The following is a 14,617-nucleotide window of genomic DNA, read 5'->3' as shown; positions in this document are numbered from 1 at the left end:
CATGCTCATACCAATAAACTCTGCTTTGTCTAGCATTGTGTTCTCCTCTTCCGTCCTCCCTCCCCAATTTAGTACCTGGGGACCCAATCCTGTACCTAGGCTCCTGGCTTCAGAGGTATATACATGTTAGCAACCTCTTTTAGCTCCTTCAGTGTAGTGCCTCTCCCCTTCTTTGGCAGGTCCAGCATCTGCACAGTGGGGTTATTTTGTGACTTGATTTCAGTTATTGGTCTGGTAGACAGGAAGAAAGGGCCAGGTAGATCCTAAGGAGGATGTAAGTTGCCTTGTAAGGTAGACACTTTCACATTTTCAAGCAGGGGGGAGTGGGGCACTTCTATAAACCCAGAGTGTTCAGGGTGATGTAAGGTTTTAAGGTTTTTAAGTATATCAACCCAGATGCCCCAAAGTGTCAGGATCCCACTTCTTTCTAACCATGGCACTGATCTTGACATGGAAGACTTGCCAGGGCTGAGAATTCACCCTGTTTGGAGTGCTACTACTCTTATGATTAAATTCTGGGCCTGATCCTCAGCGTTTTCTTCCCTCCCCCCATTTATATATTCCTAAGGAGGCACTCTAGCCTTAGCCTTTAATTGGTGATTAACCAGCCTCAAATTTTCACTGCCTTATTCCATCAATAGCTGTCCAATCTTATAGTTCTTAAATTTCTGTTTTTCCCATATATAAAAAAGTGCCTGATAGATTACATCTACCTGTGCATTCCATCCCATTCCATCCCCCCTGCTGACAGCTTTCACAGTTGTAGAGCTACAGCATGCCAGGGCCTATCAAGGGCTTCACCTGGGGACTTACTGCCACCTGGCCAGTGGATGATTCAGCTCCACTGGATCAGACCACACTCATGGGACTAATTGGTTTAGTTCAGATTCTCTGGAAAACCAACTCCGAAATGGAGATATGCAAGCAAGCAGGAAATTTATTAGGTAATACCCTTGGGATCCACACTGTGAAGAACTAAGGGAGTAGGACAGAGCAGAAAGAGAAGTTGAACTAAATGCAGTCACAGCTAAATCCTCTTCCTGACCCCCTGGGAGCTGATCCCTTATGAGGGCTCTGGAGTGCTTTAGGATGGTGCCACCCTGAGACCTGCAATCTTCCAGCCATTTGTGCAGTTTCTCCTGAGGCTGGTGTGACCTGGCATGAGGTAGCTCTCTTGCTCAGGGCAATTTCTGGAAAGGGACTCAGAGGAAAGCTGTGGGCCACTAATGCTCCCAGCAGCTGGGGAAGTGGGTACCTTAGTTCTGAGGTGCCTGGCCCTCCTTGGGATCCTGGAGGTGTGGGGCATGGGTAGAGTGGAGGGAATGCTCCAGGAAGAAGACACTTGGAGACAAAATTGGCAGAGACTGCTGTGTGACCAAGAAACAGAGGACAACGGAGAGCGATGCATTTTATTGTCATTAATTTTACTATTTTTTATTTAATATACTTGACAAGCACGAGACATTTAAAACTATAGCAAATGCTAGTATTTCCCCTGAACTCTCTTGTGTTGGACAGTGCAGAACTGGGATGTTAGGACATGATCTAATTCTGTTCTCCTCTGAAGCCATGTCTTTCCACTAGACCAGAGCTAGTCAAACCGGTGCTCCATGGGCTAAATTCAGATAGCAAACGTATTTTGTTTGGCTGCACAAAGTTTTAAAAAATGTGAATTGGCTGCCACTATGTAAAAACTGGAAGAGTTTATATGTAAGTTCAGATTTCCAGCTTCTATTGAGTAACTGGAAGATCTAGCAACACTGTCAATATTCCAAGGTGGTAATTGACTCAAGCTGAGTGACAGCTGCCCCTTTGACCGGGTGGGGCCGGGGGATGTGCTCTTTAGTTCACCACAGTGTCTCTGCATTACCCTCTTTGGCATTTTTTAGAATTCCTGCTGTACTATGCACTGCTTGACACAGTGCATAGTATATATAATAGGTGTTTGGTGCTCAGTATTAGTTCAGCAGAATTGAATGAGTTTAATTGGAGAGGAGGTTGGAGTGAGTCTAGTGTTAACACTCTCAGTGTTATGAGATGCTTTGCAGTCAGTGGGGGGCAACAGGACAGGAAGTGCAGATTAGGATGAATTAGTGAATTAATGCTGGCTGGATCCTGAGTAAAGCAAGAAGAGCAGAGGGCCAAGGCTTTAAGTTTGAATGTTCTTACCCTAGAGTTAGAGAGGAATGGGGAATGGGGAACCAGAGAGAGGAAAGAAAAGCACAAAGGGACCTCAGGAATGGAATGCCAGTGGAGCCAAGGAAGCTGAGGGTTTGGACACTTTCATCCAGGCTAGCTAAGATGAGGGGAATAGACAGACAAAGAGCCATGGCAACAAGAAAGTAATTAGGAACTTTCAGAGGAAGCATGAGAAAAGGAAAGGAAGATTGTGGGTCTGGAGGTTTAGCAGTGAAGTAGAGGCATTGGGATACTCTCTGGAGGTATGAGTGAGAGCTTTTTCAGAGGTGTTAGTTGGGAAAGGCATAGATGGATATTCATTTAATATTTATCCTTTTCTTCAACATTGTCACCATCATTTCTGACATCATCTAAAAGAAACTAGTTGGTATTCATGTTGCATCCTTAAAGAATGGACTACAGAACGGCCTAGACCCCATCCTCTTGTTCTGGTGGGATGAAATATTAATTTAATATGTATTTTGGACAATCACCAATCAGCAAAGATTGGAAACTTCTCTCATGGATATCTCTCTCTGTGCATGGGATACTGGCTTAGAGGATTTTTTTGTGGTAAATGGAAAATACTAGTTTTGCTCTGCCTTGTCACCCAATTAGTATCATTCCATGTGGCCTAACTGGCTAATTAGTGTGTGCTCAGAATGTGTAAACTCATTTTAAGAGTATCCTAAGTAAAGTGTATTGAGGAAGATAAACTTAAAAATAGCTCGTTCCAAAGTTCATGTCCAGTATAGATAGATCATAGTTTTGGATGTAATCCTCCTCCTGGAAAACCAATTTCGTGACCCATTTCACTTGAAATCATTTCAACTGTGGTTTTAGGGGCATGGGGAACGCCTTTGTTTCTGGAGAGCCACAGCCTATCTTTATTGTCTTTGGAGTCAAACCTCCTGGCTTTGCATCCTGACTACCTACCAACTCTGCTTTAGGCAAATCTCAGAACCTCCTGTGACCCAGCCTCATCAGTTAGATGAGGGTAATACCTATTGGAAAGGCTCATTGAAAGATTTAAATGAGATGATGAATGTTGAATCGATGATGTATGGGAAGCCCTTAGGGGATTATTGAGGATGGTGCAACTTCAATCAATTATCAATTGTGCAAAAGTTTTACTAACTTGGGTGCCTATCAGTTCAGCAGAGGAAGTCCGGACTGCACTCCGGAGTCTGAGCACTTTGACTGCCATCGGGTCTAGCACTGGGATTTAAGAGGCCGTTAAAAAAAAAAAATCATTGAATCTCCCTTGGCCTTACTTTTCCCCGTTTCTCCCCAGTTTTTACTAGCTACGAAGGACCTGGAAACCTGAGGTTGTGTGCTTTATTTTTTGTGAGAGCTTAAGGCAGAAAGGGACTGTGCACAGCCTCCCCAGATAAGAGGCAGAGATCGCGCTGGGAGAAACGCTAGCCCTAGGGCGCCCTAACTTCCAACCTGGGGAGCAATCCAAACCCGGAGGCCGGCGGGGGAGGGGGAGCCTCTTGTGGCGGTGGGGATGCGAGCGGATGCTCCCGGGTCAGCTCGGACTCTCGCCGGCTGAACCCAGAACCAGAGTGTAGGTGAACCCAGCGGCGAAGAGGGACGCACGCCTCCGGGCCCGGAGGAGTTAGGTGACGTCACCTCCAGGAGGACTCGCTTTTTCATTAATGAAACCGGCCGGCGCGGGCGCATGCGCGGCAGGCCCCCTTCCCTCTCGCTTCCCCCTCCCCTTTCCCAGCCGCGCTCTCAGTCTCTAGCTCGCTCGCTCTCCCTCTCCCCGGGCCGTGGAAAGGATCCCACTTCCGGTGGGGTGTCATGGCGGCGTCTCGGACTGTGATGGCTGTGGGGAGACGGCGCTAGTGGGGAGAGCGACCAAGAGGCCCCCTCCCCTCCCCGGGTCCCCCTCCCCCGCCCCCCTTCCCCCTGCCTCCTCGCCAACGCCCCCTTCCCCTGTCCCCCTCCCGGCTCGGCGCAGGCCCCCCATCCCCACCCCCGTGGGAACGTTCGGAGCCTGCACTCCTCAGACCCTCTCCTCGCCTCTGCCCTCACCTCGGCCCCCGCTCCCCGCCCTCTTCCCGGCCCTGGGCGCCGGCCGGCCCGTCCCTCCGCCGCCCCCCGGCCGCGGGGAGGACATGGCCGCGCACAGGCCGGTGGAATGGGTCCAGGCCGTGGTCAGCCGCTTCGACGAGCAGGTAACGGGCCCGTGGCGGGCGGGAGGTGGGAGCGAAGTGGGGGTGGGGGCGGAGTGGGTGAGGGGAGGAAGGAGCAGCCGCCTCCCCCGCGGCTGCCTCGGGCTCTGGAGGAAAGGAAGGGGGGAACCAGAGGGGGTGGCCTAGGGGGGAGGTGCGGGGAAGGAGGGGACGGCTGGTAGCTCTGGCTCCCCTTCCCTCCTAAGTCGGGGGGTGGGGCCTTTTCCCTGACCACCCCCTCGGACCCTCCATCCCCTTTATCCCAGCCCTTCCGCTTGCTAATGAGGATGAGTGACCTGGGGGCGCTTTCAGGGGCTCTCCATCTGGATTTAATTATCCCCCCTTACTTTTTTTTTTGAACGGAGGTGGGTAACGTTTAGGGGTTTCCCCTTACCTGAGTGGACCTCTGAACTGGGGGTAACTGAAGGAACCCCCAGGCTTGTCTTGTGTACCCCCAGTAGGAGAACGATAACATCCCGCCCCTCCCCCAGTTTCTTCAGCTTCCTCTCTTGGACGGGGAAGAGTAGAAGAAAGCAGGGAAAGCACAGGTTTTCTTACTTTCTGCTCCCTTGTCTCTGCCTGCCCCGAGAGCTCTAAGTGCACACACACACTGCACATGTTTTTGGTACCCCACATGGGCGTCCCCCCCATATCCTGATGAGAGAAGACTGACATTTACATTGCCGTTGTAGTAGAAACCATGGTTCTCGTTCCCTTATGCTTCTGAAATATCTTTCCCTTTTTTCTTCCTTGGTAATTGCAGTTTCGCCCTTTATTTTGCCAGCGGTCTGAGAATGTGAATTTTGCTTTCTTGAGTGAGAATCTTGGGGAGTAAGGGGAGAAGGGTGAAAGGAAAAGTGGGAAACTGCATCTGAGTCCCTGACAACAGAGAGCAAGGACAGCTGGGATGTGGTCCTGGAGCCCATAATTCTGCTAGTATTTTGTTGTTGTTTTTAACTCTCACCTCTTGGTTGACAAGAGAACTTTCATTGAGAATATTTGGGGTGGAAAAAAAAAGTTTCATAGCTTGGGGAGGTGCCTTTTTATTCCCTGAGCTTCACACACTGAATCCTGGGGCTGATCAGAATGAATGCACACGAAGCCTTTTGTCAGTGGGAATTAGTTTAACTCTGTGTTGCTGTAGGTAGTTGGGGATGGTTTAAAGGGATGCTTTTTGCAGGTGCGTTCTACCCTGGGCTCCCTGTGATGAGGGAACTGTTTAAGATTGAATCAATCTATTTTGTTTACTGGATACAATCATAAAAGTGATCATGGGAGGTGAATGGAGTGGGGAGGAGGGCTCCACTTTTATTGGATCCACAAACATTTCCTTACAGGACTCATAGTGTTTCTGACCTACCTGAAAGATATTTGGGAATAGGGAGCAGGATTGAGAAGAAACTACAGAGGTAAAATAGAATTACAAAGCTGTCAGGGGCTTGCAGGAGTTGTCTCACCCATTCTTCTCCTTCCAAACCAAAAAGCATCTAAACCAAGTGTGCTACTAATCTATCTGAGGAAGTAAAATGTTACTGCATTTATTTGGGTTGTGTTATTGATAGAGCATTAGATTAAAAACTTGAGAGAAAAGACTTTCTCTGTGTAATCTTGAAAAAGGATTTAAAAAGCACATGGAAGAACCCCAAAGCTGAGCCTTGTGGACAGCATAATCTGGATGCAGGAATTTGAAGGATTCACACCATCATTGTTCGCCAATTTTTTTATTAAATAATTTTTTCCCAGTTTTTAAACGTTATTTCTTCTTGCCTGTTGATCTCTAGGCTTATCTGCTACATGCGAAAAAGATAGTTTTCTAAATTTTAAAATAAGGATGATTTTGATTATATGCCCAGTAATGCAAGTAAATATTTCCTTCTTTTAGGTCTCCAGTGTTAAAGGACCTTAGGCTTTGTTGTTTGCCTTGTTATGAATATTGTGGGATCAAACTCGCCACCATCTGTTAAAAATTAAGAACATAAGAGTTTTAAACGGAAGCATTTTTTAAAAAATATATTCCTTATGTTGTAATTAAGAGAAAGATACATAGGGCAAATTATTCCTCACATTTTTCTCTGACAAGGTTAAAGCCCACTGATTACGATACAAAAGTATAAGGGTTTTCAGTGTTTTAATATAAAGTACTTCTTTGTATACCTTAACTTACTACAGAAGTAATAAATGTTTAATTCAGATTAGAGTTTACCTTGAGGTTGGAAAGTGAGAAAACTGAGGCACAGATATATTAAATGACTTTCCAAGGTCACATAGCAGATAATAACAAGAGCCTCAGTATGAAAAGTATCGAATGCTGCACAATCAGGAATACTTTTTCTGAAAAGTATCTCGTAGGATTTGTTTTAATAACCCGTTAAGTATAGTTAAGAGAGAAGAGTTTACATTTTCACTGAGGGGAAGGAAAGCTCTACATGTAATGAGAGGTATTTGTATAAGAGTCTTAAATGTTTCAGCTCTTTCTAAAAGTTTTAAGTTTTGGATATATTGTCTATATTTTGTTTCACTGGGTCCAGAGGGCTTCAGGCTGCTTTTTATTAGAGCTAAGTAAGACATGTGTATATATTGAGCCAGAGAGCATGTGCAAGTCTAAAGGTAGCAACTCTGTTTATGATTGAATTGATGTTTTGGTTGGCCTTCTGATATTTAAGGTGATTAAAGCAGAAATGCATTGCTAGCCATTGCTGATAACGTTTTGTACTCTGATGGGTATTGCTTGGCAACTTGATGCGGTAGACTCAGTTAAAAGAAGTGGTAGTGTTCCATCTTGACGTTTTGAGCTTAAGTCCTTGTTTCCAAGTGGTAAATGAAATTGCTGTAATGTGCTAGTATTGCACCTAAACGTAATATTTATGGCCTAAGTTGAATGATTCTTACCAATTTTAAACGTAGTTACCTCTTTGATTAGGGAAATGGCAGTTGCAAAGATGGAAGGCCAGAAAGGTGAATGAATGTATCAGTTATATCTTCTGCTTCTCTGTGACCCGCCTTTACGGTGCTGAATAGTAAGTTTGAAATTGGCAAATTTTAGGTGTGTAGCTCTAAATTGTGGCTTATTAGGTTACTTAACAAATTATAGAAAATCTTGTTACATGCCCCACTTAGCTCTGTGTGCCCCACCTGTTCTGTAGGACTTTGTTTCTCTCTTTTTTTTTTCCTTAAGATTCATTTATTTGATAGAGAGGAAGTGAGAGCTGGGGAAGGGGCAGAGGGAGAGGGAGAGAATCTCAAGCTGACTGCCTGGTGAGTGTAGAGCCAGATGCGGGACTTGATCTCATGACCCTGAGATCATGACCTGAGCCAAAATCAAGAGTCGGATGCTCAACTGAACGAGCCACCCAGGCACCCCAGTAGGACTTTGTTTCTGAAAGGGCATATAAGAAAACTGTGGTTATTTGTAGATTTTTTCCTTTTTTTTTTTTTTTTTAAGAAATTGGAAAAAAAGGTATCCCCAAATGATTTGTCATAAATATGTTCATTTAAGCATTTATATTTTCCGTATATGGTCAAGTAAAAACAGTATTTAACACTCCCTCCCATTTTTAAGAGCATATTAGAGAATAAACTCTGATTTTTGATACAAAATCATTGCATATTAGTTATTATAAATTGAATGCTAATTGGAATGCCCTTTGAATATGTGGTATAAAACACACACGGTATAAAATGATTGGCAAGGGGCGCCTGGGTGGCTTAGTCGGTTAAGCTCTGACTCTTGATTTTGGCTTAGGTCATGATCTCAGGGTCCTGGGATCGAGCCCCACATCAAGCTCCACACTCAAGTGGGGAGTCTGCTTGAGGATTCTATCTCCCTCTCCCTCTGCCCCTCCACCTGCCTCATGTGTGTGCACATGCTCTCATAAATAAATAAATCTTAAAAATGATTGGCAAGTGTCTTTGAGGTTATAAACCACATGTTAATTGGCTAAATAGATTTGTAAAACTTTGAAGCTGTTTTGGATTAAAAAAAAAAATCTAGGGGTGCTGGGTGGCTCAGTGGTTAAGCATCTGCCTTCGGCTCAGGTCATGGGCCCAGGGTCCTGGTATAGAGCCCCACATCGGGCTCCTTGCTCAGCGGGAAGCCTGCTTCTCCCTCTCCCACTCGCCCTGCTTGTGTTCCCTCTCTCGCTGTTTCTCTCTCTGTCAAATAAATAAAATCTTAAAAAAAAAAAAAAAATCTCCTAGCCTAGCCTTGTTCTTAAAGCCTTGTCTGCCATTTTTATAAGGCCTTAAAAGTAGTTGAAAATGAATACTCTTTTGGCGAGGGGTATTTTATGGTGAGGAAAAAATGCTTATTCTTTATTCTGGAACTCATTTTTAATTATTTTTTTTAAGATTTTATTTGAGAACGAGAGAGAGCGAGCGAGCATGAGTGGTGGGGGCAGGGGCAGAGAGAGAGGGAGAAGCAGGCTCCCTGCTGACCAGGAAGCCGATGTGGGGTTTGATCCAGGACCCCAGGATCATGACCTGAGCCGAAGGCAGATGCTTAACCTACTGAGCCACCCAGGCATCCCTGGAACTCATATTTTTCAAAAATTTCTTACCACTGGTCCTCAATTCTCTATGCTCCCTCACTCCCCTTACCTTATGTAGCATCTAATTTAACCTTTCTTTATGTGACTGCCTTCCTTTTTGCCTTCAAGCTTACTAAGATTTCTTTTCTCAAACATTTACTTGGTCCTGTAGCTTTCTCTCAGTGGATCATTTTTTTTTTCTTTTTGTTGCCAGATACCTGCTGCCTCTACTGTTTATCCACCCATTTCCTTTATAGCTGAAAACTAGCTTCTGCCTCTGCTTTCCTTGTGGATTGCTGCTTTCTTGAAAGTGATTCCTTCTGGCAAGCAGTGGTTTTTCTCAACCGTAGTGCCGCTGTGGTATTCTATTACCTCTGGAAACCAGTCTACTGGAATTCCTAAGAAAACAGTACTGACTTGTATGTGTGCTTGCAGATCCTTATATATTGATGTGCTCATCGATCCTTGGAAGGATTTGCTTTCTCTGTCGTACCGTGCTGCGTATCACTGAACTGGGGTTCCTAAATGGGGTCTGAGTTTTGTTCTGCTATTTACTACCTCTGTCCTTACGCTAGCCATTATTAGATCTCTGTGGATCTAGATTTTCCTCATCTGTCAGAAAAGAATTAACTAGAAAATCTCTAAGGTTCTCTATCTAGTTTAAATATTCGATGATTTTAATATTTTAATAGCATCTCCCCGTGCCATAACAGTCCATTGGGAGCTGACTCCACTTAATTTACCAAACTGTTTCTCATTATGCCTCAGCATGCACCTATGTCCCAGACAGGTTGGCTCAGTCTCTTCTGTATATATCATGCTTATTCCTGCCTCTCAGCCTTTGTTGATGCCAGCCCCTGCCTGAATGCTTTCGTCCTCCTCTGTGCTTTTAAAATTCCTATCCATCAATGTGCAGCTCAAGCTTCAAGCTTCATTTTCCCCATGAAGTCTTTTCGGATTAAACTCACTGCAGTCTCACTTCTTGGTGTGCTTGTCACCTGGGGTTTCTCCCCTCAGGAGGGTTGATTGAACATAGCATAGTATTTGCTCTTCTCTTTTTGTCAAATAGAGTGTAAACTTTCTAAAAAGCAAGAAACCTCTGGTAGAATTCTCATATAGTCACCCCAGGGCCCTGCATATAGTGTGTCATTGATGGAATGTTTTGTATATGATTCCTGGTTGAAAGATTGATTGGCTAAAAGGAGTGGTGATTTTGGCTTTTAAATGGAAATAACTGAATTTTAATGTAGTGTTTGTAATAGCCTAGGTCTTATAAGTTAAATGATATTTTAATCACGAATAGTTTTTTTTTTTTTTTTTAAGCGATAGCTTTGAGGAACTTGCACATATTTATATTTCTTCCCACAGAGCTAACATGTTTTATGAATCAGGTTTCAGATCTGATTAACTACCTTTGTGGTCTTGGATTTGTCACTTGCTTTTAGTGGTAAGTTTCTACATAAAGAAATTTTTTGCAGTAGTCTGATAGGATCATGAATGCAAAGCGCTTTGAAAAATCTGACAGTATGTAAATGTGAGATTTACACATTTTCTTTACAGCTTATTGACTTTTGTGTTTTCACTAAATAAGGGAGATTGACTGGTCTCTGGATATTCCCCCGAAATGTACCTTGACTGATACACATGCATCACTGTAGCATTCATTGATAAATACTTAGGGTACTGAGTGCAACCTTATGTAACATATCGTGGATGTCTGTAATTGATTTTTCTTGCTTTATCATCTAATTTATAGCAAATGTATTATATGGCTTCTCAAGTTTGGGACGTTTAATATAAAAGTGTCATAAGGTATTGTGTGAATTCAGCCAGCAATATTGTTATATTTTATTTTATTTTTTTAAGAGATTTTTTTTTTTTTTTAGATTTTATTTATTTATTTGAGAGAGAGAGTGCGCATGAGCACGAGCTAGGGGGAGAGACAGAGGGAGAGGCAGACTCCCAGGACGCTGGGGTCATGATCTGAACCGAAGGCAGACACTTAACCAACTGAGCCACCCAGGCACCCCTGATTTTAACTATTCCTATATGTGACATTTTGAACAATAGGAAATTAGGTTCTTAAATCTGCTTCCTCTTCTTCTTTTATTTTATTATTATTTTTTGATGTGTTTAGCATGAAGAATTTTGTGCTTATAGGAAAGGCTAGTGATCTATTACAATACGGTAGTGCCTTATTTTTACATCTTTTTTCTTTGGATTACTGAGACTGCTATGGGGCATTTTTGTTTTAGTCTTCAAATTTCGTATTTTGGGGTTCTTTATGGACTCTATTGTTGCGTTTTAACAACATGCTTTTAAAGGTGAGCAGTGTATTAATTAAGAACATGTATTTTGTAGATGTGTTCCTTCAGCTTCAGTCTGTTCTTCATTGGGAGTTGTGTGTGTGTATCAGACAAGGGACAGGAGGTATAAGAAGGCTTTTTTTTTTTTTTAAAGGACGTTTAAGGAGGAGAATATTCCATAGATGTAGAAGGGGAGGTTTGTGGGGAGGTTAGCTTAAACTGTTAAAAGGCTTAGAATCAATACTGAAGCAGAATATGGGCATCTTAAGCTCTTTCTTTGCAGAGGATTGACTTCTATTTATAAAAGCATTGGCTTATTTTATCTGAGATCTTTTAGAATACACCATTTTCTTGCAGGTGGAGAGGGAAAGATGAGACAAAGTTTGTTTTGACCTTGAAGAATAGAAAAGTTAAGGTGTTTAACATTGTAGTGACTGAATTTAAGTTTCAGCAATCTGTAAAATTCTGTATCATACTGTCAGAGCCTTCAGTAAACAGCACTCTGAGAGGTTGTGCTGAAGAAAATTTTAACATTGTAGAATATGAATAACTGGAATTGGTAGTGCCCTCATTAAAGTCTCTTAAGGTATGCACAGTAGACTGCCTCTCTGACCACTTCAGATGTCCTATGCCAGTGATGTAGAGTTACCTTCTTTAGTTCTCTGAGAGTGGCTTTAGAGCCATTGACTTTATCATCAAAAGAACTGTTGAGACAAGAAAGCCCCAAGCTAATATGGAATCCCATCCTATTATGATGAAGAATTGGAATTATTCTCTAAACCTTTACATGTTTTTTACTATAAATGGCACTGATTACTTTGCAGTAGCAATAACTTGAGGTGCAAACTCCCGGATTGCATATTTTCTTTAAACCACAGGTAGGCTCTCTTTTGGTTTGGCTTAAGGTTGCCACTACAGTCTACAAGCTGTTGCCTGCCCCTATTCATATTTTGTAGCTTTGAGTGTCTTATCCTATTGCATTTCAGAGAACTTACTTAACTTTACCTGATGAATCCTTTCCCCCTTCACTTCACATCCCCCAAGCAGGGTGGTATATCTAGTGTAAGAGGCATGAAGTTAATTGAGCAAATAGCAGGACTTTTAGGAATATATTTTAAAGGTTTTTTACCTAACTTATTTTTTTAAAGATTTTATTTATTTGACAGAGACACAGCGAGAGAGGGCACACAAGCAGGGGGAGCGGGAGTGGGAGAGGGAGAAGCAGGCCTCCCGCGCAGCAGGGAGCCTGATGGCGGGCTCGATCCCAGGACCCTGGGACCATGACTTGAGCCGAAGGCAGACGACCAACAACTGAGCCACCCAGGCGCCCCTTACCTAACTTATTTGTAATCATAGTTTTATACTATGTATAAAGGTAGTGACCTTGTGGGTAATTACCACGCATAAGAATCTCAAGTGACCCTTTTCACTTTACTTGTTGACAGCTTTCCTTGGGTAGTCTTCATAGTAATTTGGGCATGAGAAAACAACCACCTCAAACTTGTGATGACAGTAAACTAGGTGGTAAAAAAAAAAACAACTTTTTATTATAGCTTTCAGGGTGGCTTTGGACCGGTCACTTCTCTGAATTTCAGTTTTTTATGTTTTCATCTGTAAAATGGGGATAATACCTGCCTACTCATATCATGGGCTTGTTTAGTGTCTTAGGTGTGAATCTTACGTGAAAGGAAGCTGTAAAGTCATAAAAATGTATTACTGTGATTATCATCATATTCAGTATTTTTTCTATCCCTTCTTTATAGTTTGATTATTATTATATTATTATATAGTTTGGTATTACTATTAGTTTGCATGAGGAAAAATGAAACTAGAGATGCAGAGCAACTTGTCCATAATCATATGACATGTAATTAATTGAGTTTAAACTAGAGTGTGGGTGTTAATCCTTAGAGCAGTAACTTTTCAATAAAGCTTTACAAAAAAGATCTAAATTTTTTGAACAGATAGCACAAATATGTAAAGTGAGAAATGATTATTGTTTCTTCACTCAAAGTTGAGTTGTTAACATTTTACCTTTTATGTTCATGTGAGTGTATCTAGAAATCTTTTAACACATCTGGTCATGTGTTAGAAATAGACATAACTAGACATACATTTTAAACATTATATCTTTGCTTTCATTATTTATCATTCTTTTCACCTTATCAAAGCTTCTGTGGCTGTTAGGAGAAGTTGTAAAATTGTCCCCCCCCCCTTTTTTTTTTAGATTTTAATTATTTGTGTGAAAGAGACAGAGAGAGATAGCGTGCGCGTGGAGAGCATGGAGTAGGGGAGAAGCAGAGGGAGAGGGACAAGCAGACTCCGCCCTGAGTACTGAGCCTGACTTGGGGGGGGGGGGTCGATCTCACAACCCTGAGATCATGACCTGTGCCAAGATCAAAAGTCAGATGCTTAACCGACTGAGTCACTCAGGCACCCCAAAATTGTTCCCCTTTTATTTTAGTTTTATAACATTGCATTATATTCATTGCAGATTTTTAGGTGAAGAGAGTTGAATAAGAAGGTGAGAGAATAGAATTTGTTAGAATACCAACAGGAATGTACAATTATAAATGTGAGACTATGTATTTATTTCATTTTTTATCTTGGTGTTTTACTGTCCAGTTTCATAAAATTGGTTTTCATACTCTAAGAACATTCCATTTAGGATTTGATTAAATTTGAGCCAACTCTTTAAACTTTGGTAGTATTTGAGTGTTTTAGCCTCTTGGATTTTTGGGTATTTCTGTTTTTTTTTTTTTTTCTTTTTTTACTTGTTATATATGTTTTCAGCCCTGCGCTCCTCCCCCCTTCCCCCCCCAAAACCATCCATCCTGACTTTTGGAATATCTTTTCACCATCAATCTCAGCTCAGGGCTGGGAAAATGTTTTTTTTATACTCCAGGCAGGTCTTCCTTTTGGGTAATGGACTGAAGTGGGGTGGGGGGGAGCATTTGTATTTCTTGTTATGTTTCAGTTTTGGCCTCTGATAACTGAATTTGCAAGTAGAGAATGGAAGAAGTAGGAGGTTTTGTTTTGGTCAAATGTTGGCAACAAAGATCAATGAAGACCTGTGCTTTGGTTTCTGCCCTGACTCAACTACCTTGTGATATGTAAATCTAAATTCTGAGTTGTTTCATTATCTGTAAAACAGGAGAAATAGGATCTGACAGTCTAAAACTTTTATAATTCTTTTTAAAAAATTTTTTTTATTGTTATGTTAATCCCCATACATTACATCATTAGTTTTAGATATAGTGTTCCATGATTCATTGTTTGTGCATAACACCCAGTGCTCCATGCAGAACTTGCCCTCCTCAATACCCATCACCAGGCTAACCCATCCTCCCACCCCCCTCCCCTCTAGAACCCTCAGTTTGTTTTTCAGAGTCCATCGTCTCTCATGGTTCTTCTCCCCCTCCTA

General features: G+C 42.4%; 1 protein-coding gene across 9 annotated transcripts in view; it reads left to right on the top strand.

Annotated features, from left to right (window-relative positions):
• Window positions 1–4,186: 4,186 nt before the first annotated feature.
• Window positions 4,187–14,617, top strand: part of NF1 (neurofibromin 1) — a 281,702-nt gene continuing 271,271 nt past the window's right edge. For 2 of the 9 annotated variants that reach the window (XM_032428717.1, XM_032428719.1), the window contains exon 1: window positions 4,193–4,364. In XM_032428717.1, the coding sequence (XP_032284608.1) occupies window positions 4,305–4,364 (60 nt within the window). In that variant the 5' untranslated portion in view covers window positions 4,193–4,304. Of the gene's footprint in view, window positions 4,365–14,617 lie in introns of all 9 variants that reach the window. The other 7 variants (XM_032428720.1, XM_032428715.1, XM_032428713.1 and 4 more) reach the window with 7 other exon arrangements.

Source organism: Phoca vitulina, unplaced genomic scaffold (genome assembly GCF_004348235.1).
Source record: "Phoca vitulina isolate PV1807 unplaced genomic scaffold, GSC_HSeal_1.0 scaffold40, whole genome shotgun sequence".
Taxonomy (NCBI): Eukaryota; Metazoa; Chordata; class Mammalia; order Carnivora; family Phocidae; genus Phoca; species Phoca vitulina.
This window is presented reverse-complemented; position numbering and strand designations above follow the sequence as displayed.